At 50.7% G+C, this 22,916-nt stretch overlaps 10 protein-coding genes across 10 annotated transcripts; 6 read left to right on the forward strand and 4 right to left on the reverse strand.

Annotated features, from left to right (window-relative positions):
* Positions 1-1,213: 1,213 nt before the first annotated feature.
* Positions 1,214-1,672, forward strand: DSM5745_08916 (histone H2A.Z-specific chaperone CHZ1; the record flags this gene model as incomplete). The annotated part of the gene is made up of 3 exons (XM_026750932.1): positions 1,214-1,369; positions 1,426-1,435; positions 1,491-1,672. The coding sequence occupies 3 exons, from the start codon at positions 1,214-1,216 to the stop codon at positions 1,670-1,672; spliced, it is 348 nt and encodes a 115-aa protein (XP_026600945.1).
* A 478-nt stretch (positions 1,673-2,150) lies between these two features.
* Positions 2,151-2,862, forward strand: DSM5745_08917 (SNARE domain- containing protein; the record flags this gene model as incomplete). The annotated part of the gene is made up of 4 exons (XM_026750933.1): positions 2,151-2,161; positions 2,229-2,426; positions 2,512-2,605; positions 2,659-2,862. The coding sequence occupies 4 exons, from the start codon at positions 2,151-2,153 to the stop codon at positions 2,860-2,862; spliced, it is 507 nt and encodes a 168-aa protein (XP_026600946.1).
* A 768-nt stretch (positions 2,863-3,630) lies between these two features.
* Positions 3,631-6,371, forward strand: DSM5745_08918 (putative C2H2 type zinc finger-containing protein; the record flags this gene model as incomplete). The annotated part of the gene is made up of 6 exons (XM_026750934.1): positions 3,631-3,781; positions 3,832-4,206; positions 4,257-4,511; positions 4,557-5,595; positions 5,648-6,063; positions 6,124-6,371. 6 exons carry the CDS (start codon positions 3,631-3,633, stop codon positions 6,369-6,371), a joined length of 2,484 nt encoding a protein of 827 aa, XP_026600947.1.
* Positions 6,372-6,696: 325 nt separating this feature from the next.
* DSM5745_08919 (uncharacterized protein) lies at positions 6,697-8,410 on the forward strand (the record flags this gene model as incomplete). Its single annotated transcript, XM_026750935.1, has 2 exons — positions 6,697-8,155; positions 8,214-8,410. The coding sequence occupies 2 exons, from the start codon at positions 6,697-6,699 to the stop codon at positions 8,408-8,410; spliced, it is 1,656 nt and encodes a 551-aa protein (XP_026600948.1).
* A 119-nt stretch (positions 8,411-8,529) lies between these two features.
* Positions 8,530-9,204, reverse strand: DSM5745_08920 (glutathione S-transferase family protein; the record flags this gene model as incomplete). The annotated part of the gene is made up of 1 exon (XM_026750936.1): positions 8,530-9,204. One exon carries the CDS (start codon positions 9,202-9,204, stop codon positions 8,530-8,532), a length of 675 nt encoding a protein of 224 aa, XP_026600949.1.
* Positions 9,205-10,211: 1,007 nt separating this feature from the next.
* DSM5745_08921 (putative microtubule binding protein HOOK3) lies at positions 10,212-12,627 on the reverse strand (the record flags this gene model as incomplete). The annotated part of the gene is made up of 3 exons (XM_026750937.1): positions 10,212-10,454; positions 10,537-10,609; positions 10,661-12,627. The coding sequence occupies 3 exons, from the start codon at positions 12,625-12,627 to the stop codon at positions 10,212-10,214; spliced, it is 2,283 nt and encodes a 760-aa protein (XP_026600950.1).
* A 568-nt stretch (positions 12,628-13,195) lies between these two features.
* DSM5745_08922 (uncharacterized protein) lies at positions 13,196-13,635 on the reverse strand (the record flags this gene model as incomplete). The annotated part of the gene is made up of 4 exons (XM_026750938.1): positions 13,196-13,301; positions 13,368-13,377; positions 13,430-13,457; positions 13,504-13,635. The coding sequence occupies 4 exons, from the start codon at positions 13,633-13,635 to the stop codon at positions 13,196-13,198; spliced, it is 276 nt and encodes a 91-aa protein (XP_026600951.1).
* An 845-nt stretch (positions 13,636-14,480) lies between these two features.
* On the forward strand, positions 14,481-18,526 carry DSM5745_08923 (Oxidoreductase, N-terminal; the record flags this gene model as incomplete). Its single annotated transcript, XM_026750939.1, has 10 exons — positions 14,481-14,648; positions 14,734-15,168; positions 15,217-15,926; positions 15,975-16,170; positions 16,217-16,579; positions 16,638-16,684; positions 17,156-17,211; positions 17,285-17,305; positions 17,357-17,887; positions 17,946-18,526. 10 exons carry the CDS (start codon positions 14,481-14,483, stop codon positions 18,524-18,526), a joined length of 3,108 nt encoding a protein of 1,035 aa, XP_026600952.1.
* Positions 18,527-18,765: 239 nt separating this feature from the next.
* On the reverse strand, positions 18,766-19,703 carry adk1 (adenylate kinase ADK1; the record flags this gene model as incomplete). Its single annotated transcript, XM_026750940.1, has 4 exons — positions 18,766-19,171; positions 19,225-19,379; positions 19,436-19,488; positions 19,541-19,703. The coding sequence occupies 4 exons, from the start codon at positions 19,701-19,703 to the stop codon at positions 18,766-18,768; spliced, it is 777 nt and encodes a 258-aa protein (XP_026600953.1).
* Positions 19,704-20,269: 566 nt separating this feature from the next.
* On the forward strand, positions 20,270-21,417 carry rpn8 (proteasome regulatory particle lid subunit RPN8; the record flags this gene model as incomplete). Its single annotated transcript, XM_026750941.1, has 3 exons — positions 20,270-20,453; positions 20,503-20,774; positions 20,821-21,417. 3 exons carry the CDS (start codon positions 20,270-20,272, stop codon positions 21,415-21,417), a joined length of 1,053 nt encoding a protein of 350 aa, XP_026600954.1.
* Positions 21,418-22,916: the final 1,499 nt, after the last annotated feature.

A 22,916-nucleotide genomic window follows, 5' to 3' on the forward strand; every position in this document is an offset into this window, starting at 1 on the left:
AACCTCAGGCTTACTCCGTAGGCTGGGCCCAATCCATTGTGGCGGGGCTCGGGCACGGCCCAGGATGACGTAAGGAGGCATTCCCAGGATTTTTCTCTTTGTTGTGGCCGTGGCGCGTTTTCGCCTTCGGCCGTGGTCGAAACATCTGTCTGACTCTGACTCTGACTCTTTTCTTTGTCACCCCAGTAACTCTCCAGCATGGCCCACTGCCAGCCCACGGGAGAACTCATTCCGTACACCTCTGGCCTGCATGTAGTAGAATTGCTACCTGTCCAGTCCTCGAAACTCTAGATCATGTCCCTTCATAAGACCGAGTTTGCTACCTGTACAGTAGACCATGTCAATACCACATCACATGAGGGAGTAATTATCATGATATGGACCTGGTTTAGAGGCTATAACTTCGATAGGTCTTAGACATAGTCTACTCTTTCCAAATTCGAGACATGGTCATATAATACTTTTATAGCATTGGACCATGCTAGACTACAGTGTAAGATAACTATCAAACAGCGGGCCTTGGTGATAGGCAGACAGAGGGTGGATGTACTGTCACCTCTTTCATCATTTATTGGTGGCTGGGGCATTGTATCACTTGCATAATCATGGCCAGTGTCCCTCGCTCTTCTGCTGGCAGAAGTCAAAACATGTCCTTGAGGCCAGCGTCTCGTCCACGTTGCACTGATTGGTGGCCAAGGTCCCTTGGTCAATCAAACGTATGTATCTCCCCCGTAGTTACGCCTGTGGCTCCTCCTGTACATCGAGTGCTGTACATGGGTGCACCAGGTTTCAACTCTTCTGCCCGAGCGTGTCAGACTTCCCCGTACATACAAAGGTTTTATTTATTACATCTGATCACTCACATACTCTGGCGAGAAGCACCGCTAGTTTACTGTCCGATCTTGTCTTATGCTGAGGTCTTTCGTACACTGTAGGATGTTTTTGTTATGATTACAGGGCTTGGTTGGTCACGTGAGCAGTGATCGGCCGCCTTTCGCAGCCAATCAATTGCGACAATTGCCTCGAGGATCGATTCTCCTTGCTACAATAACACTACTGAGCTAAGATCTCGTCTCGAGCTTCCTTCTACTTAGTACTTAACTCACCTCTGAACTTCGAGCTCCCACTGTTTTACTCTACTCACTGCACTTCTTTTGACTACCATCTTTCCACCCTAAAAGCCTACTCAGCCACCAAACAACCACACCGAACAATGGGTGACAACAACCAAGCTACTTCCCCGGGCAATGACCCTGCTGCTCACGCTCCCGATGCCGCTGCGCTCGACAAGGGCAAGGGCAAGGCTGTCGAGGACATGGACGTCAGTATGGATGAGGAGGAGGAGAGCGAGGAGAGTGATGCTGAGCCTGTATGTGTTCCCAACCGCTTTTTTGAGTGCAGCTGCTAACTTTCGTCTTTATCTAGATGGCTGAAGGTAAGCCTCTCAAACAAGTCTCCAAGAGGCTTCGACTAATTGGTAACAACTACAGATGAGGATGATGAGGATGATAGCAACCTCGAGCGCATCTCCACCGAAAACATCATTAGCGGTGGACGCCGCACTCGCGGCAAGACCCTAGACTACCAGGAGGCCGCGAATAAGATCGGCGACGATGAGATGGACGAGGAAGAGGATGATGATGAGGACTTCCAGCCGGCCGACAAGCAGTGATCGAATACCTAACGACACCAATGAATGACTTGGGACGGGGCGATAATCGGATACAAAAGGCGCAGGGTTATTGGGGGCTTTGTCGTTTACTCCATATTTCAGGTCTATTTTCGCGCTCGCTCACGAGATCAGATGATGATGAATAATTGCATACTGATGAACAATTGATACCTTTGGGCTTTGTAGTCTTGCCTGTCTGTTCGTACATTGCTGCCGGCGCCTCTCACGTGCTGGCCGTCGGGCACTGCGCAGAGACCCGAATGGCAGCCACCGTGTTCTTGATCCAGCAGTTTACTCCCCGCAAATTGACCACAAAGCTTACAATAGCTATTCATAGGCTGATTACGCCATTTTGAAACCAAAATCTGATATTTCCCTTTAATCATGTGTACTCGCTAAGCCGAAACGGTCGTCACCACCCCCATAAACACCGCTGTTTAGCTTCTAATCTTCTTTCTCCGCATTGCATACCTCCACTATGGCTTCAAGGTACAGCTACTCTCCCCGTTCTACGTCTCTTATTTATACTTCCACAGTCAGTTTAACAACCTATCAGGTTTTCGCGCTCCGACCTCCATAGACGCGACCCTCGCGCATCCTCCTCCCTCTTTGACTCCTACAATGGCGATTCTAGACCCGCGAGCAGGTCCCCGGGTAATGTCAGTGGATACGGATATGGAGGGTATTCAAGCGCCGACAGGTCGCTGAATGGGAATGGCCACGCGGGCTATAAAAGCGCGACACCGAATTCAAAGTGCGTTTCCCAGCACAGACATCAAGCCATTGCATATAAAGAATTCCTTATAAATCGAAACAAAGCTGACGATTCAACCACTAAGGGGTCATTACTCGGACGCCGTCCTCTCGCACCTCGAATCTCAGAATGAAGAAGAAGTTGAGGGTATCACGGCCAAAGTTAAGATGCTCAAAGATGTGAGTTTATCAGCTGTGATATCTCATTCGGCTCGTACTGACATTCGGATCAGCTCACGATCGCAATTGGAGATGAAATTCGTGACACAACACACATCTCAGACTTGAACGACTCCTTCGAGAATACGAGAACCCGCATCCGGGGCAACATGAATCGCATGCTACGCATGGCGGAGCGCACGGGTGTCGGGTGGAAGGTCTGGGTTGGCTTCTTCGCCCTGGTTTTTCTCCTCTTTTTCTATGTCTGGATAACTTAACGCCTCTACTTCCACCGCTCTACGACTGCCACTGTTGCCGAGTCAGCTAATCTCGAAGCGGCTCGGGTTGTGTACAAGCATATATTCTTTGCCGCGGCATTCGGTCAAAGTATAACACCCTCACATTATACTCTCCCTATCTAATCATCTTCACACGAGGCGACGCATCTTCGGAGTTACTCGCCATCTTTTGGACTGTTTATGGCTGATTTTTTGCTCATGAAACTACATTACTGTACTCGATGACATGTACTGTACATAATACTGCTAGACAAAAAGAAAGCACCTCTGAATAAGACATCTGGATGGATAAAGGAAGAACTAAGCTACTCTAGGGACAGTATCCTATGTAGATACATAAGACTACCAGTCAGGTACTGGTAGCAAGCTTCAGATCCCTGCTTCAGGTACTGCTGTAGATAATAATAAAGAACTGAAAGATGTCCGAGGCAAGCAGTATTTGGTGTTTTTATGCCTGAAGCAGGGATCTGAAGCTCGCTACCAGTACCTGACTGCTAGTCTTATGTATCTACATAGGTTACTGTTCCTAGAGTAGCTTAGTTCTTCCTTTATCCATCCAGATGTCTTATTCAGAGGTGCTTCGTTATCAATTTGTTTCGATAGATAAGCTGACACGGGTATATATGTACTCCAATTGGAAGGTGCCCCAAGCGACCCCACCCCGAGTCTCCAAATCTCCAACTTAAACCCCCGCCTTCTCATCCTTGCACTGCGACTCATCTCCAACTAGCAATCGGGGTTGTGACCATGTCCGAAGACATTGTTTTTGGGGCAAACCAAATCCCTCCAAACAAGCGGCATAAAGCAGGTCATGATGGAGAAGTGAAGCGCCGTATGTGCACCCACTGCGGCCGAGCATTCAAGCGCACTGAGCATCTGCGACGCCATTTGAGAACTCGTGAGTTCCTGCTTAGAATCAAGATTCAAGTGACTAACACGGGCTACTAGATACTAAGGAGAAGCCCTTTGTGTGTCATTGCGGATCTTCGTTTTCGAGGCAGGATTTGTTGGCGCGGCATCGGAGGCTAGTCCAGCATGACGAGGCCGCCTCGCTGGCGGATGGCCCAGCCACTGAGACTGGGTCTACTCGTCACATTGCTGAGCCTTCGGTTACGAGTATAGGGCTACCGCCGAGAAATCATGGCGGCGCTGCGGATGAGCCTTTATCTAGGAGCAGCATGGTTCCTCAGCCCTATATGCGGACCCAACCATGGACGCACCTCCCCAGCACGGCGATGGTGGAGAATCAAAGCCAGCAGCATGAAATCGTGGATGCGAGACAGTACGACCCTGACCTCTTATCCTCGCCCATGCTTGAGGGTGGTAACTTACCAATTTTCGTGGATCAATCTTCCAATTGCTGATCACGTTAGGTATTGATTTTGATATGCAGTTCAGGGGTTTTACCAGCTTCCTTGATAGTGTTGGTCTGTATTCTGAATGGAGTCCAATTTTTAATGACTATGGCAGAAATGGCGACATCGTTGAGCCAAGGCCAGAGGAAGGGAGAGACGAAGCAGCGTCCCCTCGACAAGGTACATCAACAAGAGCTCAGACCCCGTTCAGTTCATGGTTGCCCTCTGCTCCAAGCATGAACAAGATATCGAACCATGTCCCAGACACGAACTGTAAGTACTCACTCGAAAACGTGTAGCGTCCGCTAAAACCTCCAGATCCTCGTGCCGTTGATCCTGAGACACGACTCTTCAAAGTAACGGAGGATCAACGGTCCCAGCTTAAATCTACTCTGGAGAACCTCTCTCATCTACTCGACCCTGGCTTCCGCCTTCCCTCAAGACATGCTCTCACCCGCTATGTCACCTCCTTCTTTGAAGGCTTTCATAACCATATGCCTTTCATCCATGTGCCCACATGGCGCATCCAGGATCACTCGGCTGAGCTGATCCTCGGCATTGCTGCCGTTGGCGCACAATACTGCTTTGAAAGAAAAGTATCGGAACAGCTGTTTTTCGCAGGGAAAACAGCACTGATGGAAAGATTTGGGAGAGATGCAAATATCTATGGGCCTTCGACCAGGTCCAGATTATCAATAATCAACTTAGTGGCACCGAGCAATGATAACAGCAGCAGTGCCCAATATATGCCGTCGGATGAGACTGTAAGAGCCTTGATCACACTGATGGGGTTTGCCACGTGGGAACCCAAGGCCTCGATGGTGCAGGAGTCGTTGGCTTTACAGGGACTTCTTACACATATTATTAGGGATGTCGGGCTTGAAGATGATAACTTCTCTTTACCATCCACGGTATTGGATGAGGAACACGATGGAGCCTCCCTTGAACGGTGCTGGCGAGCATGGATCAAACAGGAGTCAAGCCGACGATCTAGGCTTACGGCCTTCTCTTTCCTTCACACTCATAGCATCGCATACAATGTCTATCCCACTCTCCGCAGCAATGAGGTTAACCTCCGACTGCCTTGTTCGACTAAAGAGTGGAAAGCTGCGAATGCGGAACGATGGCATGCTGCGAGGAGGGAGGCCCAAAAGCCACAGTTATACTTTAGGGAGGCCCTTTCCTTGCTGTTGAAAAATAGAAATGAGTCTGCCCCTTTGGATCCAATCCCGACACCATTCGGAAACTACCTTCTCCTCCATGGGCTGCTTCAACGAATTCACATCGTACGGGATCTGAGTCTGCCGGTTATGAGCAACACGGCAGCCTTACCGAGGGAAGAAGTGGAGAAGCTTGAGTAAAATCTTGACACTCCTAATTACCTTGTATACGCCGCTAATAACATACAGGCGCGGGCTTCGCTCCTGGACTTCTGGTTGGCAACAAGCTCCTGAGTCTACTCTTGACCCCAATAACGAGAATGGCCCCATCCCTTTCACATCCAGCGCCTTGCTTGCATCTGCCTACGTTCGTATTTACTTGCACCTTGGGCCGTATAGACAGCTGGAGACGCGCGATCCACAGCGTATTGCCCGCGCCATTGCGTGTAGTCCTGAAATTGAGCGTAGCGATGGTGTCATAGCGGCGCTGTTGTATGCGGCTCATATGATCGGAATTCCTGTCAGGTTGGGGGTCGAGCGAGTGGCCAGGAGCCAGGCCTTCTTCTGGAGTGTGAGACACTCGCTGGCCAGTTTGGAATGCGCCGTGCTTTTGAGCAAATGGCTCGCAAAGCTGGCGAGTACGATGCTCGCCAGTCCGCCGAGTGGTAGGCTTCTCGACCTCATGACAATAGTCCGATGCGATATCTGAGCTAACATTCTCGCAGATAGCGAAGACAGGATATTGCACTGGGTGCGATGCATTGTCAAAGAGGCATATACGGTGATCGATTTCGACGATGAACCAGCGGCGTCCGTCAGTTTCCTAGATCCGGCGTTCCTGTCTTTGGCAGTCTTGGAAATCTGGGCTCATTTTTTCAAGAGTAACACGCAATGGCCGTTCATCAACATAATTGGACAGGGTCTGGAAAAATATCGCGAGCTCCTGGTTCAAAAGAGGCAAGCCCCAGCGTAGGTGTGTTCTCCTATACCATTTATCGGCAGGATCAATCTCCAGCCGGTGTTGACGACAGTACTTGTATTCTTATCTGTGGGGAATTAAGGCAATGTGGAGCATATGTACCCCAACGATACTACTGAGATAAGGGAGGGTTATCAACTTATCTCTGGGGTAGATTCGGGGTAATATACACGAGCTACCGACCAGTTGCCTGATGCAAGTGAAAGGTATAAGAAGGGGTCTTGTAAAGCGACCATGGCCGGAAATACTTTTCGTCTTGATTTTGAATCTCGCTCTAGTGTCCAGCATCGATTATCCCGTTGCCTCAATCGAACTATTCATGGAGCCTCCAACACGCATTCCGGGAACGGTGCAGTTGATCGATGCACAAGGAATCCTTAACGTCAAGCACGGTCAAGGAACGGGCGAAATCGTCCTCGTTCCGCAGCCTACCAATCACCCAGATGATCCTCTACGATGGAGCAAGCCCAGGAAGATGACCAACACCATTTGCGCTATGGTGTGGTGCTTCTTCATCGGGGCCATGATTTCTGGGCTATCGCCTGCCTACATCTTGATTGAAGAGCATACTGGTATTTCCGTTGCAGACTTGAGCACAGGCAATGGCATTCTCTATCTCTTCATGGGATGGGGGACTATGATTACCCAGAGTCTTGCGCTTAAATACGGTCGTCGTGTTGTCCTTGTGGCCTGCATGATCTTCGTCACTGCCATGACGATATGGACCGCATTTGTTCAGTCGAGGGGGGAGTACTTCGCCAACCGCATATTACTAGGGATATCCGCTTCGCCGCAAGAAACTTTGATTGAAATTGTTATCGGCGATACCTACTTTACCCACGACAGAGGCTTCTACATGGGTGTCTATGCGTGGTCTCTCTTTTGCGGTGCCTTTCTCTCACCTGTGGCTTCTGGTTATGTTGCCCAAGCTCTTGGATGGCAATGGATTCAGTATATCCTGACTATTGTGGGTGCCGCAGTCACTCTCTTGACCTTCCTCTTCTTTGAGGAGACCATGTTCTTTCGCGACCACGGCTCAGTCATCACAGGCGAGGCTCTAGAGGCTGCGGCCATGGCCAATACTCTCAAATCATTCAAGGGTGCAGCTGCGGGTGATCTGGAGAAGATTGGCGAGTCGGAAACCCGTACTACTGCTCCACCATCTCGCGAAGTTTCCATACACAATGATCGGGTCGGAAGTACCAGGACCTATCTCCAGAAACTCAAGCTCTGGGGCTACCAACACCCTCAGCAGCCGAACCCGTTCAAAGTCTTCTTCCTCCCAATTCAGCTGCTTTTCACATTTCCTGCAATGTTTTTCAGCGGCCTCCTAGTTGGTGGGACTCTTGCCTGGTATAACGTCGTGATCGGCTCCTTGGCCCTAATCCTAGGCGATGCACCTTACAACTTCAGCACCAACACCATAGGACTGACCTACCTCGCCTGCTTCGTCGGCGTCACACTCGGCTGCTGTGTCTCCGGCTGGATGTCCGATTTCACCGCTATCCACCTGGCACGCCGTAACGGGGGCGTTATGGAGCCGGAACAACGACTCTGGATCTGCCTGGTTGCCCTGGTCGTACACCCGGCTGGCTGTCTTTTATACGGTGTCGGGGCGTCGTACGGGATCCACTGGTCTGGAGTCGTTATTGGTCTAGCCCTAATAGCTATGACTTTTCCTTTGGGGTCCGCACTGGCGTATACTTACATACTGGACAGCTACAGAGAGATGGCGGGCGAGGGCCTCGTGTCGGTAGTCCTCATTCGAAACATGATGGGTATGTTTCCTTTTTCCTTCCGGACAGAATAAAATAGACTTGACACTAACTCAGGTAGGCTTTGCTTTTGGTTACGCTGCTGTGCCCATGGTCGACAATCTGAGCGCCCGCTATGCCTTTGTTCTGATTGCATTGATAGGAGAGCTTTTGTGGGCTGCCTGCATAGCGATGGTTTATGTTGGGAAACCTTTCAGGCAATGCACTGCACAAAAATATTGGAGGCTTGTGGAAAAGCATGGTGCAAAGGTACACTGAGCTGAGTATACTTGCTGGTACTATATCCTATTCATATTCCTTGATCTTTGATACTTCCTATCATGATAACTATACATTTTTGGGTCACATTATCATTGTATACTCTATGCAACATGTATCTACATATCCTCGCCAGCCTTCACCTTCTCATAAGCCCTCACCAGCTCCGGCAGCGCCTGTACCCTTTTCAGCCACGCTTTGACACTCGGGTACTCGTCCAGCGAAAGCCCCGCAAACTCGTACTGCCTCATCCATGGCTCAAAGTGGAAATCAACAACACTGGGCCCCTCCCCCTTGACAATCCACTTCCCCGCATGGCTTTTCAATTGTCCCTCGAGCACCCCAAAGCACCGATATGCCTGCGCCTTGTATCTCTTGTACGCGTCGTCGTTCTGAACGGCATTATAGTGCCGAAACCAATTGCACTGCCCCAGCATAGGCCCCAGCGTGCTAACAAGGAAGCTAACCCACTGGTCAATCTCGATGAGCCCTTGCTGCCCTGCACTAGGGTCGGCGCTGAATCTGTGCGAGGTGTCGTAAACGCGCAGCAGGTAGTTCAAGCAGGCCATGCTCTCCCAGCTGGTGATATTTGTATTTGGGTCTTCCAGCGCGGGGACACGGCCGTTGGGGTTTATGGCGAGGAATCTGGCGCCCTTGACACCGCTGGAGTCGTCGCCGAAGGTCCAGAGTTTGACTGTGTACGGGAGGTTGAGGGCTTCGAGGAGGATGGCTACCTTGAAGGGATTTGGGCCTGTGGCGTGTGCGTGGAGGGTTAGGGGCTTGAGGGTGGTCATTTTGATAGGGTAATGTGGGGAGATGTAGGTATAGTATATGTAGGCTTTAGGAGCAAGCGGGATACAGTTTGATCCGGCGCTTGCGGTGTCTTCTACTTATACTCCAGCCATGGATGGACATACCCCAAGTCCCCGACGACTGTGCCCCAATGATGTCATGTTGGGGCTCAGTTCTGGGGTAATGGAGACAGATCTTGAAGTATCAACGCAAAGTATACATGACAACATCTAAAGTGCTGGGTGACTACCAAGTTACTGCCCCATGACCATGCACAAGATCAGAATCCTACCCTCGCCCCAGGAGACATACCCTGCCGGGTACAACAGCCGCTCTTCTTCCAGGTCCCTATTCGAGATCTTTTCGTGTCTTCTCGTTCACCGGCTGTATGATAGACTAATTCCTTGCAGGACTTCTGTCTGCAGCACGGCATAGGCACCGAAACCCTAAAAGGAAGCTCTAATATTCTCCCCGAAAGCAACCGAGTAGACCAAAGGGCTACAGAGCAGGAGCATCAACAGCATGACCGAGGATGACTCCATTCACCGAAAACCATCTGTGACCTGTCTGTCTCCGGGGCTTAGACGTTCGTTGTACCGGAGTTTTATATCATTGTCTGGACGAGAAGGATAGCTTGTGAGACAGGCCAGTGCAAGGCAACGAAGAGGATCCTCGTGGCCATGAGGGATTTGAGACTAGAGGGCATGTATCTCTAGGGACTACTGGGCTGATAACTTGTAATCGCTTGTTTCGGACAGGTCCTAAAGCCGGCCTTCTTCATCCGCGACTGGTGAATTCAGAGTGCATTAGTCTCCAGGAGACATGGTTACAATAAGTAATTGAGATTGGGAATCTGTGTATTCTATTAACACTATATTATATCCTTCATAGACGGTCTATGCACCGATAACAAACAATTGCCGCCGCTAAGATAAGTGACAGGATGGCAATGCGTAAGACACAGGGTATGTATTTACACAGAGACAAGGTATCTAAATATGTGAAAGCATCATCGACCAGCGACGGCACTTCTCTGCCTCGCAAGCCAGCCCTTCTGAGCATCTACCATGCCGGCAGAGCCATGGCGATACCGCGAGGTAGGGACGTTGTTAGTGCTATGTAGCTTGCTTTGAAGTTCGTACCAAGATGAGCTCATGAGGGCGAGTTCCCGGGTCAAAGCATCCAGTTGTTTTTGTAGTTCGCGCTGCGAAGTCGTGCTCGTTAGCAAAGCACGTTTGGGGTAGGCGTTGATCTTTGGTAAGTTCCAGCAAACGTATTGATGGAAAGACATGTTGCGGCGAGATGATAATCAGAACGAAGGACAGACCGCTTACCTCGCGCTCTTTGCTGACAGTGTCTTCTTCGCCCTCGGTAGCGTCGGCTTCTTCAGCTGCTGTCTCGAGCTCGCTAATGCGTTCTCGCAGTACTTTGATTTGTTCGTTTTGTTGATGGATGTACTATGTGACGACGACATTAGCGATGTTCTTGCCTTTCTTGGCTATTTTTATTTTCAGCGCTGATGAGGCAAGTTTCAGGTTTAAGCATGAGTTGTCCATAATGACTTCCAGGAAAAAACGTTGAGTACGAGTGGATCGGGAGGGTGCAGAAGTTCGTATGCCATTATCATCGCCGCTATCGGTGTCGGAATCTGACTCCGACGAGGCATGCTCAGAATCAGAAGCAGGAGATACGGTGGAAGATGGAGTCTCCCTCCCGCCCAAACTCTGTTCATCACTGCAGTCCTCGTCCAGCTCAGGCGAGAGCTCACTTGCCGACCGGCGTGTGCATTCCAAAGGCAGAAGGGATCTCAATTGGTCACTAACCTGTGCACGTTGAGCTAACCTTTCATGGTCCTTCTCGATCAACTCCGAAATCTGCTTTGTGAGCTCTTCAAGGGACTGCTGGATAGCCTCGGAGCCTCCACCAGTCTGCGCCGAAATAAACTGTGCGAGCTGTTCCTTCGCCTCCTCGAGCGGTTTGAGCATCTCCTGGAGAAGCTTAGCCTTGTCTTCTTCCTGTATCGCCAGCTGCTTCGCCAGCTGCTGCTCGTCAATTCCCTTATCCGGTTCTTCCTTGGGGCCTTCTTCAGCATCGTCCGCATGTTCTTCTTCGCCAATGGACAACGTGGATTCCTCAAAGCCAGCGGCTTCCAGATCCTTTTGTAGGTTCCCCTGGATGCCTGGAGTCAACATTCCTGTGGTCGGGGTCCGGCTACGAGGAGTACCGGAATACTCGTCGTCGATTCCTTCCAGCTCGCCGATTCGCCCTTTCAGTTCATGAATTTCCTTTTCAGCACCTTCCACCCGTCTTCGGAGCTCTTCATTGTCCAGGTCAACGTTGCCTTTAGTAAGGGAGAGCTCGCGATTTTCTCTCTCAGACCGTGCAAGCGCATTGTTGCACTCTCTTAATTGGTCGTTGAGTTTCTGTGCTTGCACATCGTATTCCATAACCTGCTTCTTGAGCTCCTTCTTCTCAGACTCGAGATTCTGGTTCCTAGACTGCAGCATCTCAATCTCCTTTGACTTCTGCTCGGCCGCAAATTTCGCGTTGCGATTTGCATTTACGTAGTTGTTCTTCTCAATGTCAAGCTTATCCCGCACAGCTTGGTAGTCCTTGGCTTCGCGGAGGAGTTCATCGATCCTGCTCGAGAGCTGGCTATTTTGTTCGGAAGCTATAAACAGCTGCTCCTCAAGGGCCGCAATCTCCTCGGTCTTCTGGTCGAGGTCTCGTTTGCTGAAACCAAACTCGCCTTTGCCGGATTTCAAAACGTCGATGCGCTCTTTCAGGAACTCCACTTCGGACTTGTAGTTCTCCTCCGCATATTCTAGCTCCATCAGACGCTGTTCTTTCGCAAAATATTTCTCCCGGAGCACGCTATTCTCCTGCTTGAGTTCTTCGATGGTCTTGACCAGCTGGGACTCCCGCGATTCCCGCGCCAAATCGTCTAGCTCGTACTGGCCCTCCTCCACATTCTCAAGGAAGTCCTGGAGACTCTCTTGAGTCGAGCTGTCAAGTTTCTGAATCGCATCGCCATATGTCTCGTAGCTCGCGGTGTTCCCCTTGGCAGTGATCGTAGCGGCAAAGAAAACAAGCTTGAGCAGCTTCTCCGCGTCCCTTGCCGAGTTGTTCTCGGCGAACTCAATCAGGTTTGGCTCTGGATCCAGTCCTCGGGGCCAGCCCTCTGATTTTCGTAGATCTAGAATGTTATATTGCAATCGACCGTGTATTGTGATCAAGTTCTCGAGGTTGGATTTCTTGGGGTCCGTCACGTCGGGGAAGCGCTCGGGGTCAATGTCGTGTAGGATATCCCAGATTAACCTTCCATCTGATAATTCGGCTATCTGCTTTGGCTCACCCACGAGATCAAAGCTGTTGACCCATGCCAACAAGGCCTCGGAATGACTGACGGTGCGCTCCGACTCCATCTTGAGCGGGCGCGGGGGCGGCGAGGGAGGGTAAGGCAGTCGATAAGGAATGTTCGGGGCGTAGCGCTGAACTGATTTCGCCCCTTAACGCGGGGGAGAACCGATCACGATCGTTCGAATTGTTTGGTTGAATTGACGCGTGAGGTGACTTTCGCGATTTACTCCGTAGATTAGGCCCGGCAGTTTAGTTCTAGGGTCAGCGGGTCGGGATTTTGAACGAGTATGTCCGGTTTACCAATCAATAAATTAACAACACAGAATATCAAGAGATATTACCAAATCGGGGATCTAAGACCTTATATGTTGCATGTTTTCTACAGGACTACAAAGAGAGACCATCTACCAAGGCTCGTCCAACAATACTCCGCTGTTTGAAACGCCGCAATAATAAAGACCGTTACAGTTCATGGTATATATAAAGCCAACGCAGACAACAGAATCCGTAATTTACCAAACCATTAAGCGCCTGTTCATTATCCATAACAATGCACCTGAAACTCCGGACCGTTCGAGTTCTCACAGAGCCACGGTAAGATGCTTAAAGGACTGAGACGTCGCTTTCATCGTCTTATGAAATCGAAACAGTCTGGTCCTCTTCAATGGTGGGCTTGAAAACAGTCGACTGTGTCGAGATCTGTTGGACAGCTTCTTCCGGTCCGGTTGCGGCGAATCCCCTGTAGTTGTCAATAGCATGCTCGGTCATTCAATTACGCCCAACATTCAAGAAACTAAATGCATACTTAATAACCACTACAAACACGTCAGCTAAGTGTTGAGCACAAAGGATTAGGGCCACACATACGGGAGTACTCATGAGTGATGACTCCACCCTGCATCTGGTTAGAACTGAATCCATAGCGGAGACATAGCACCTACAGCCTTCCTAACAGAGGCTTTCGCGCTATCAATCACAGCGTTTGGGGTATCCTTTGGATAAGTGACAAGGAACGACTTGGCAAGAGCAAGCGGAAGCAGGCAGGCGACGATAGCTGTGGAAACGAGCTTCATGTTGATATGCAGTTTGCGACAGTAAACGATTAGACGATGACAGGAGATCTGTGAGTCTGTAGATATATTCTCGATCTAGGGTATTCACAGATGGGAAAGACAGAAAGACCAAGCCGGACCTAGTCACCTAATGGCATGACGGCATGACAGGCTGACTCAGCAGCGGTCACGCTCCGTCTTTCTCTTTCCGAGTCTTTGGCCGGGGTCCATTCAACCTCTGTCCTGGTCGTTCCTCCTTATTCATCTATCTCCTCATCTTGACCTACGTTTTTTGCTGTTACCCTTTACCTTCGGCTCTTCTCCTTCTCCTGTTCGATTTGCGCTTATCAGGAGCTCGCGTCGTAGTCACCATCCTCCCCAAGCGGCATATCTTCCCTGCGGCGTTCCTCACACCATTGGGCCTTCTTCGCTAGTTGTGGGTATTGAAAGGGGGAACATCTCTTGCGGTAACCTAACACTTCAGGGGTGGATTTCGTGGTCTTCATTCGGGTATACCTGTGCAGGATTGGCGTCTACGTCCGTGGTCTAGTTGTTTTTCTCAGGTTGGACCAAGATAGCTAGCAACCATTTACAAGTTTGGAACTTCTCCAACTCTGTTTCCAGCAAGGCAAAGGGCGTGAGAATAGAACCATATCTCCACTTAGGCGAGGGAGAATCAGAGGAAACTGCATTTGCAGGACAAAAAAGAGAGCAGAAGAAGAAAGGAAAAAGAGAAAAGACGAGTGTCTCAGGGGAAAAGAACAGAGCAAAAGAAAAGATTGGAACCAGTCTCGAAGAGATATTGCCCTGACTTTCATTGTCCTTATCCCTCATTTCCATTCCGACTACTCACTCCTGTATCCGTCATGTCAGCCGCACTGGCCTCTGATGAAGTCGCCGAGGACTACAAGAACTCCTTGGAAGACCTAACCACCAATGATAGGTTTCAGATCAGCAATTTGACCGTCATCGCAAAGGAGAACACCGAACATGCGATGGCCATCTCCCGCGTCCTGGAGAATCATATCCGAACAGTAGGTGACAGTCTCTTAGACTCCCTCTGCGTTTGCCCTCGGCTGTAGTTTGACGGGCTGGACAAGTTCTAATCTTACTTTGTAGACACCACCGGCTCAGAAGCTACCTGCGTTGTATGTAGTCGACTCGATTGTGAAGAATGTAGGCACTCCCTACACTCTATTCCTCGGGCGAAACATGTATCAGACCTTCATGAACGCCTACACGCTAGTCGACTCGCAAACTCGCAGGAAGCTGGATGAGATGCTGAAGACTTGGAAAGAATCCGTTCCCGGGTCTTTGGACACAAGGCCGGTCTTTCCTCCCGATATCACTCGTAGCATCGAGAACGCCTTGATCAAGGCGAGGACCGCTGCCCTTCAGCAACAACAGGCCAGGGGCCAACAGGACGTTTTCAACCGTGGCCGAGTTGCGACTCCTCCCGGCTGGCCGAACACTCCCACACCACCCCAAATGGCGGCGAGTCGGCATGCAAACCCCCTGCAAGGCCAGCGGCCTGCATCCAACGGGTATCCGACGGTAAGTATTCTATGTTGTCTTCATATGCATAGCTTCTAACTATAGCAGACCGAGCCCCTTCCTGTCCGTTCAACTCCCACGCCTCAGCTCCAAGCACAAGAGGTCGATCTCTCATCTTTGAATCGGGATGTCGAAGTGCTGATCGCTGCTGCTCGAAATGAATTCGCTAACAACCCTCTCGACCCGTCTGTTCAACAACGATTAAAAGCGCTTCTCGATTTACAGGGCATCATGCAACGCCAGCAGCTCACCCAAGAACAATTGAAGCTCGTCCGTGATCAAGTATCGGCGCTTGCTCCTAAGCCCGCCGTACCGTCAGCCCAGCCCGCTCCTTCACATATTCCGGTCACATCAGCTCCGACTATAGCTACTCCTCCTGTTGCACAGTCATTCTCTCAGCCACTTCAGCAGCTCTTAAATCCAGGGACACTGGCGGAACTCATCAAAGCGACGGCTGCACGACAGCAGCCCACTCCACCCCCTCAAGCCCATGCTATTCCACAACTACCTATCAGTAGCACTCCGCAAATGCCTACTTCAGCACCAGAGAATTCACTTATTGCAGCTTTGAGAGCAAAGGGGCTCTTGCCTGCTTCATCTGCACCACCAGGCGGGTCAATTCCGTCACCTACCGCAGGTGCGTTTCCGTTCATAGTGCCCGGTCAGGTGCGGTATACACCTCCCGTGCCCACACCACAAGCAGTTCCAATTGCGGAAGTACAAATAAATGTTCAAATGAACACAGCCTCGATCAAGATGTAAGTTATACCTAGAAGGTTTGCGTACTGGTTCTGATCAGCTCGTAGACCACGTAGCATGTTGATTGCTAGCCTTTACGAAACACGATCAAATAGATGCGGCACCTGTGGCCGCCGTTTTTTCGCCACTGAAGAAGGAAAAGAGAGGAAGGCCCGACATCTCGACTGGCACTTCCGGACGAACCAACGGATGGCTGATGCCGCCCGGCGTGCTCAGAACCGGAGTTGGTATGTTGACGAACGGGTATGTAACGTTACACGTCTTTCGGGTTCCCTGCTAATCCGAACAGGATTGGATAAAATCTCGAGAGCTGGGAGACGACCAGGCCATTACAGACGCAGATGCTACAAACGAGACCGCCGCGGGAAACGATAGCGAGTCAAAGAAGGGGCCTCCTAAACAATGGATCCGGGCACCTAACGATGCCACATTGCGCAACACTCCGTGTCCCATTTGTCAGGAGAAGTTTGAATCTACATGGTCAGAAGATGTCCAAGATTGGATCTGGCAAGACGCAGTCAAAGTGGGCAACCGCGTATACCACGCGAGCTGCTATGAGGAGGTTACGAAAGATGGTCCCCCGCGTGGCCGGGAGACACCATTAGGACGTACTGGGACGCCTGACTCGGTACTGGGCAAGCGCAAAGCTGAGGTGAGCTTAGTTAAGACCTGCTTCAAGGTTCATAAGCTGCATACTGACCGTTGTTCAGGGAACGAACTCGCCCGGCCAAAATGTACGGATCAAAACCGAGCCTATGTGAGCAGTTCGAACGCTTGGATAGTGAAGTCTCTGTGGACATAACTTCATCTTATTCTTCGTGGGATATCATCATTCTTTTCCTAGCAGCGTGCATTTACACGGTGCTTTGTTTTGCATTGCGGGGGTTCTCACTTCGTCTCTGATCTATGATCTACAAAGATGTTAGTGTCATTTATGCGGCATTGGTGGGCTGGTGCTTATATATAGAGGTAGTTTAGCTCTGCCAGAAACGTGTGGGAGCTTGTTTCTTTCACTTGTATACTTTTGCAGTCTTATCCCCGCATGGTCCCTTATCAAATGACATCGGAAAATGGATCGCGACCCGCACGGCGCAACTCCGTGGTAGGAATGGATAAGGTCTGGCCTGCCCCATTATTATAAATACTTATTGGTCTCTCTTGCTTAACTTTCAGAACTCGTTACTCTAGTCATCTTCTTTATCTAAAACTGTACCCCTGGCCGATCTAGCCCGATAAACATTGTTCTCAACATGGCGCCATACAACATCCGCTGGGGTATCTTAGGTATGACCCCTCCTCGCCCTAGTAGATGTAAACAAGCAAACAGCAGCTAACAATGGATTCACTCGAGTTATAGCTACTGGCGGAATCGCAGACGGTAAGTATCGAGCCCCTCATCTACTGAACTAGCTATACTAACAAAGTGCAGCCTTTGTCCGCGACCTCCTCCTCGACCCCGCCGCCCGCTCTGCCTCCGACATCTCTCACACCGTCGTAGCAGTCTCGTCCTCGTCTTCAGCCTCGCGCGCCGAAAAATTCATCACAGACACGGGGATCCCTTCCCCATGCGCCGCATACGGCTCCTATGAAGCCCTGGTAGCCGACCCCAACGTCGACGTCGTCTACGTCGCAACCCCGCACTCGCACCACTTCCAGAATGTCATGCTCGTCCTGGAAGCAGGAAAGCACGTCCTCTGCGAGAAGGCGTTCACCGTGAATGCGCAGCAGACCAGAATCCTTGTTGAGACTGCACGGAAGAAGAACCTGTTCCTTATGGAAGCTGTCTGGACGAGATACTTCCCGCTTAGCATTGAGATTCGGGAGTTGATCAAGAATGGCGCTATTGGAGAGGTGCTCAGGGTTACGGCCGATAACAGCTTCGGTGGTACGCCTGAGGAGAAGTTCAGTACGGAGCATCGCATGGTGAATAAGGATCTGGCTGGAGGTGCTTTGCTTGATCGTACGTTTTGTTCATTTTAATGCGCTTGACCTGAGATTGCAAACTAATCGTGGTGCAGTCGGTATCTATTCCCTCACCTGGGTCTTCCAGACTCTTTACCACACTCTCCCTAAGGAGTCGAGGAAGCCTCCGTCGCGCGTCTCCGCCCATATTACGCCGTATCACCTCACCGGCGCGGATGAGTCAACCACCATTCTTCTGTCATTCCCGACGACTACGCCCTGTAACGCCGAGCACCCGGGTGAGTCGCAGGCCGTGGCATCAACGTCTATCCGCGTCGCGACGGATCCGGACGAGACCAACTCCGCTCGTCCTGCAATCCGTATCCAAGGTACAAAAGGTGAGATCCAGGTCGATGGACCCGCGTTTCGGCCAGAGGTGTACCGTATTATCCCTGTGAATGGTGAGGGCAAGGGTGAGATTAAGGAGAAGAAGTTCGAATTCCCCTCCAATGGAAGGGGAATGTACTGGGAGGCAGATGAGGTGGCAAGGTGCCTAAGGGATGGAAAGCTGGAGAGTGAGACGATATCTCTAGAGGAGAGTATTGTGATCATGGATGTGATGGATGAGGCGAGGAGGCAGAATGGTCTGACTTATCCGGAGAAGATTGAGTCGACTGTTTACCCTACTCAGCTATGAAATCATTCAGACCATGGACGATTCAGATTTCAACCAGCACGACCTTCAAACTATTGTACATGGCAAGCCTCGGTTGTCTATATATTGATCGACACCTGAGACAGCTCTATTCCCAACCCTGTCTTGAAAGACAGAACAAAGCCATTTACGATTCTCATAAGTAACCGCTCATGTCACTATATCAAGAATACAGACCGCACAGTATTTTAGCAAACTGCGTACAAACAAAATGGAATAGCTTAGTTCTTGAAGACACCGAGAAGGCTCTTCCACACCTGACCGGGCTCCTGGCTGGCGTCAATGCCGCGCCAGATGCCGGTCTTCTTGTAGTAATCGCAAACAGGGGCGGTCTGGGCGTGGTAGGTAACCAGACGCTTCTTGAGGGCCTCGGCGTTGTCATCAGAGCGCTGGACAAGGGGCTCGCCGGTGATGTCATCCTTCATGGCCTCCTTGGGAGGGTTGAAGATCTTGTGGTATGAACGGCCGGAAGCAGGGTGGACGAGACGGCCGGTGATACGGGCAACCAGGAGGGCGTCGTCGATCTTGAGCTCGACGGCGTGCTGGAGCTTCTGGTTGCGAGCAACAAGCATCTCATCGAGGCGCTCAGCCTGGGCGACCGTGCGGGGGAAGCCGTCCAGGATGAAACTAAGGAATAGACTGTCAGGACTTAATAGTCCAAGGGACAGAAGGATACGCACCCGTTCTTGCACTCCGTGTTGTTCTCCAGTTCACTCTTGATCATGTTAACCATAATCTCGTCGCTGACAAGGCCACCCTGGTCCATGATCTTCTTGGCCTCCCTTCCGAGGTCCGTCTTCTTTGCGACTTGGGATCGCAGCATGTCACCGGTGGCCTAGAAAGGATAATCAGCGTGATTGTCCCCTATTCAGCTCCGGTGCGATTGCTTACCAGGTGGCACACACAGTACTTTTCCTTGATCTTAGGAGCCTGGGTACCCTTGCCTAGCTTCGAATTAGATGTTGATCAGGAAGATTCCGTATATTCCCAACATACCGGCACCGGGAGGTCCCATAAGAATGATGCGCATGTGCTCCGCGACCGACTTGGGCTTGGATTCACCGCCGACAAGGCGGCTTTCCAAGTCCTCAATGCGAGCTTCGAGCTTTCCAATCGTGGACTTGAGTCCAGCGACAACGTCGTCTGTGATGGGAGCCATTGCGAAGGAGTGATGCGGAGGGAGGTATGATCGATAACTCTAGCGAAAGAGCTTCTCGGGGGAGATCAGGACGAGAGGTTGGGGTAGAAGAGAAGAACGGGGAAATGGACGGAAGGACGGGAACTGGGATGCTGGCGGATGCTGGGGTGAAGAAAACGAGACCGAGAGCGGAGGATGCACCCGCTGCTCCGAGGCTTGTTCGGACAACAACCGCCACCGGGTCTATGTAGGTAATGGTATCTATATCGGTCTGTGTAGATTGTTCTTCAATTGCGTATCTTCAACTATTTAATCATACATATATCTTCGTAGAGTTGAGCGCAATGCAGCTCGAAGTACATTCATGCCTCAGGCCACAAGGCGGCTAGTGGCTAGCAGCTCCAGCCACTGTGGCACAAGCAGAGCTAAGCGTTACTCTTAGACAACCAACAGCCTGAGCTTCGTCTCCATCGTCATCCCCATCAGCCTACATCGCCTCCTCCGTCACGCTCTCCTTCACCCATCCTCCTCTTCTCTTCCGTCTATCCGCTGCTTAGATTTTTGTCCATCTCTGGTCTTGTGCCGCCATGCCTGCTACCACGGCGGACACGCTCTCCCTCGTCACGCGGACCGTCACCGTTGCTCCGCTGGTACTTCTCTCCGTCGCAGATCACTATGGACGCTCCGCCAAAGGAACCCGGAAGCGAGTGGTCGGTGTGCTGCTAGGAGAACACATGGGTGGAAATGTCCGGGTATCAAACAGTTTCGCCGGTACGATCTAGCATCTGCGCCTGTTTTGTGTATGGCTAACGTGCCTCAGTCCCATTCGAAGAGGATGAGAAGGATCCGTCTGTGTGGTTCTTAGATCACAACTTTGTCGAGTCAATGCGAGACATGTTCAAGAAGATTAATGCCCGCGAAAAGCTGGTTGGGTGGTATCACTCAGGCCCGAAACTGCGCGCTTCCGATCTTGAGATCAACGAGCTATTCAAGCGATACACACCAAACCCTCTACTGGTCATTGTAGATGTGCAACCGAAGGAGGTTGGCGTACCAACCGATGCGTACTTTGCGGTGGATGAGATCAAAGATGTAGGTTTGGCAGGTATTTGACCGGGGCACAAGCTAACTCTGTCAGGACGGTACCACTACATCCCGAACGTTCGTGCACACTCCATCTACGATCGAGGCAGAAGAAGCAGAGGAAATTGGTGTGGAACACCTACTCCGAGACATCAGAGACGTTGCTGTCGGAACCCTCTCCACCCGCATCACATCGCAACTTCAGTCCTTACAGGGCTTACACCTCCGCCTACGTGATATCGGCCAGTACCTTCAAAAAGTCCTCGATCATGAGCTACCGGTAAACCATGCTATTCTTGGTAACCTCCAGGATGTCTTTAACCTCCTTCCCAACCTATCCACACCGGCCACTACCCCTCGCGTCGGCGGCGAGCCAGAACAGTCAACAGACAACGCTGAGTTGGCTCGCGCTATGAGCATCAAGACAAATGACCAATTGATGGCCATCTATTTGAGCAGCTTGGTCCGCGCCGTCACCGCGTACCACGACCTGATCGAGAACAAGATTCAGAACCGGCAACAGCAGGAGGAGGTTGAACAGAAGAGGGAGCAGGAGGCTAATGCCGCGAAGAACGAGAAGGATGGCGCAAAGAAGGCCAATGGTACTTCTGAGCAGAAGGAGGACGAGTCCAAGGAGAAGAGCAAGCGGTAGATAGTCACCGAGTGAATATGATATGATCTAGATCGGTGCATGGAATGTACACTACGCTTTCATGACTGAGATTTGGCTACGTATGCGAGCACGCAGCGATACTTGCGCATAGATTGGGTACCCTTACTTCGTTGTGACGTTGTAAGCCGAGTAGGATGGCAAGCAATACAAGTGAGTTGTGGGCGCGGTACTACCTGTCTACATCACTCAATAATGATGGGTTAAATATGACCTAAAATGCAATGCACGAACTGCAGCTCTATGTGAAACGGTCATTGCTTGCCAGTTCGAGTGGCGTGCATCCTCAGATGTCCCCCTAGCCGCTATAAAAGATGTTCGCCGTAGGACAATGCGCAGCCATCAATGCGACTCGGGAGCAGATAAGGCACGCTTCCTGTGCTAGACACGCACCCAAGTAAATATAGAAGCTGACTATGGCTCTGCGCTCGCTTTGATGGCTCGACATGAGAAGGAAAGAAGACTTGACTTCATCGTGCATGGTGGTCTTCCGGGTTCTCTCAATCTGTATAGACCAAGCCACGACTGTTCAGCTGCTAAGAGGTGGCCAGGAACACAGTCCCAAATCACAAAACTGCGTCTCCATTATTGTGATTTTGCGGCTATTCTTTAGAGCGACCTAAATCATGCCAGTTCCCATAAGTTGATCCTCCCACGCGGGTCTCAACAGCTTAGTGAGGGTAGTGGATTTGTATTTAGAGTGCGATGCAACCGTCTTTTCTCGGCATCAGCATACTCGGATTCTCGGTTGAAACAACAGGAAGGACTGAGGACTCTTGCATATATACTGTACCATACTCCGAGCAGGCTATGCGGAAAGCGCATTGCATCTCTGCTTTGATAGGTTCCGGAGCGTACATGGTCCATTCCTGGGAGTTCTCTGGACAAGTTAGGGTTTCGACTTGCGGTGACAATCTTGAGGCACCGGTGTACATATGGCGCCTGTTCCAGGCCACGACAGCCCCCATGTCATTCAGGATTTCGTTGAAGAGATATCTGATACCAAATATGTGATTGGACGCCTCTGCCCTAGGGATCCATCCTAGTTTCGCTGTTTGAAGCGCTAGGGTTGAGTTGCAACAACATCAGTAGGAGACTGTAGAGTCTAGGCACGGCCTATCAAGCACTCACCGGGGTGCAAAACTGTGTGATCCATCTTCTTATTGATGAAAAGGTAGTGTAGTTAGTGTATGTATTGTAGTGAGTGGAGGGTAGTGAAAGAAAAGAAAGAAAAAAACACAGGGCCGACCGCGACTCGAACGCAGGACCGAGCGGAAACATGAAACTGCAGCCGCTTGCTCTACCAAACTGAGCTATCGACCCGATAGATGCAAAACATGCATAACTTTGTGCTTTATCAAGCTAAAACCAAAAGTGCTTCTGCTGCGTATGAATCGAACTATAACCCGAATGTATAATCACACTCTATCATATCCCTGCTGTTCATAAGACGTTTTTTTCTCGTTTGATAACTATTGCTG

The sequence above is a fragment of the Aspergillus mulundensis genome (genome assembly GCF_003369625.1).
Source record: "Aspergillus mulundensis strain DSM 5745 chromosome Unknown scaffold_10, whole genome shotgun sequence".
Classification (NCBI taxonomy): Eukaryota; Fungi; Ascomycota; class Eurotiomycetes; order Eurotiales; family Aspergillaceae; genus Aspergillus; species Aspergillus mulundensis.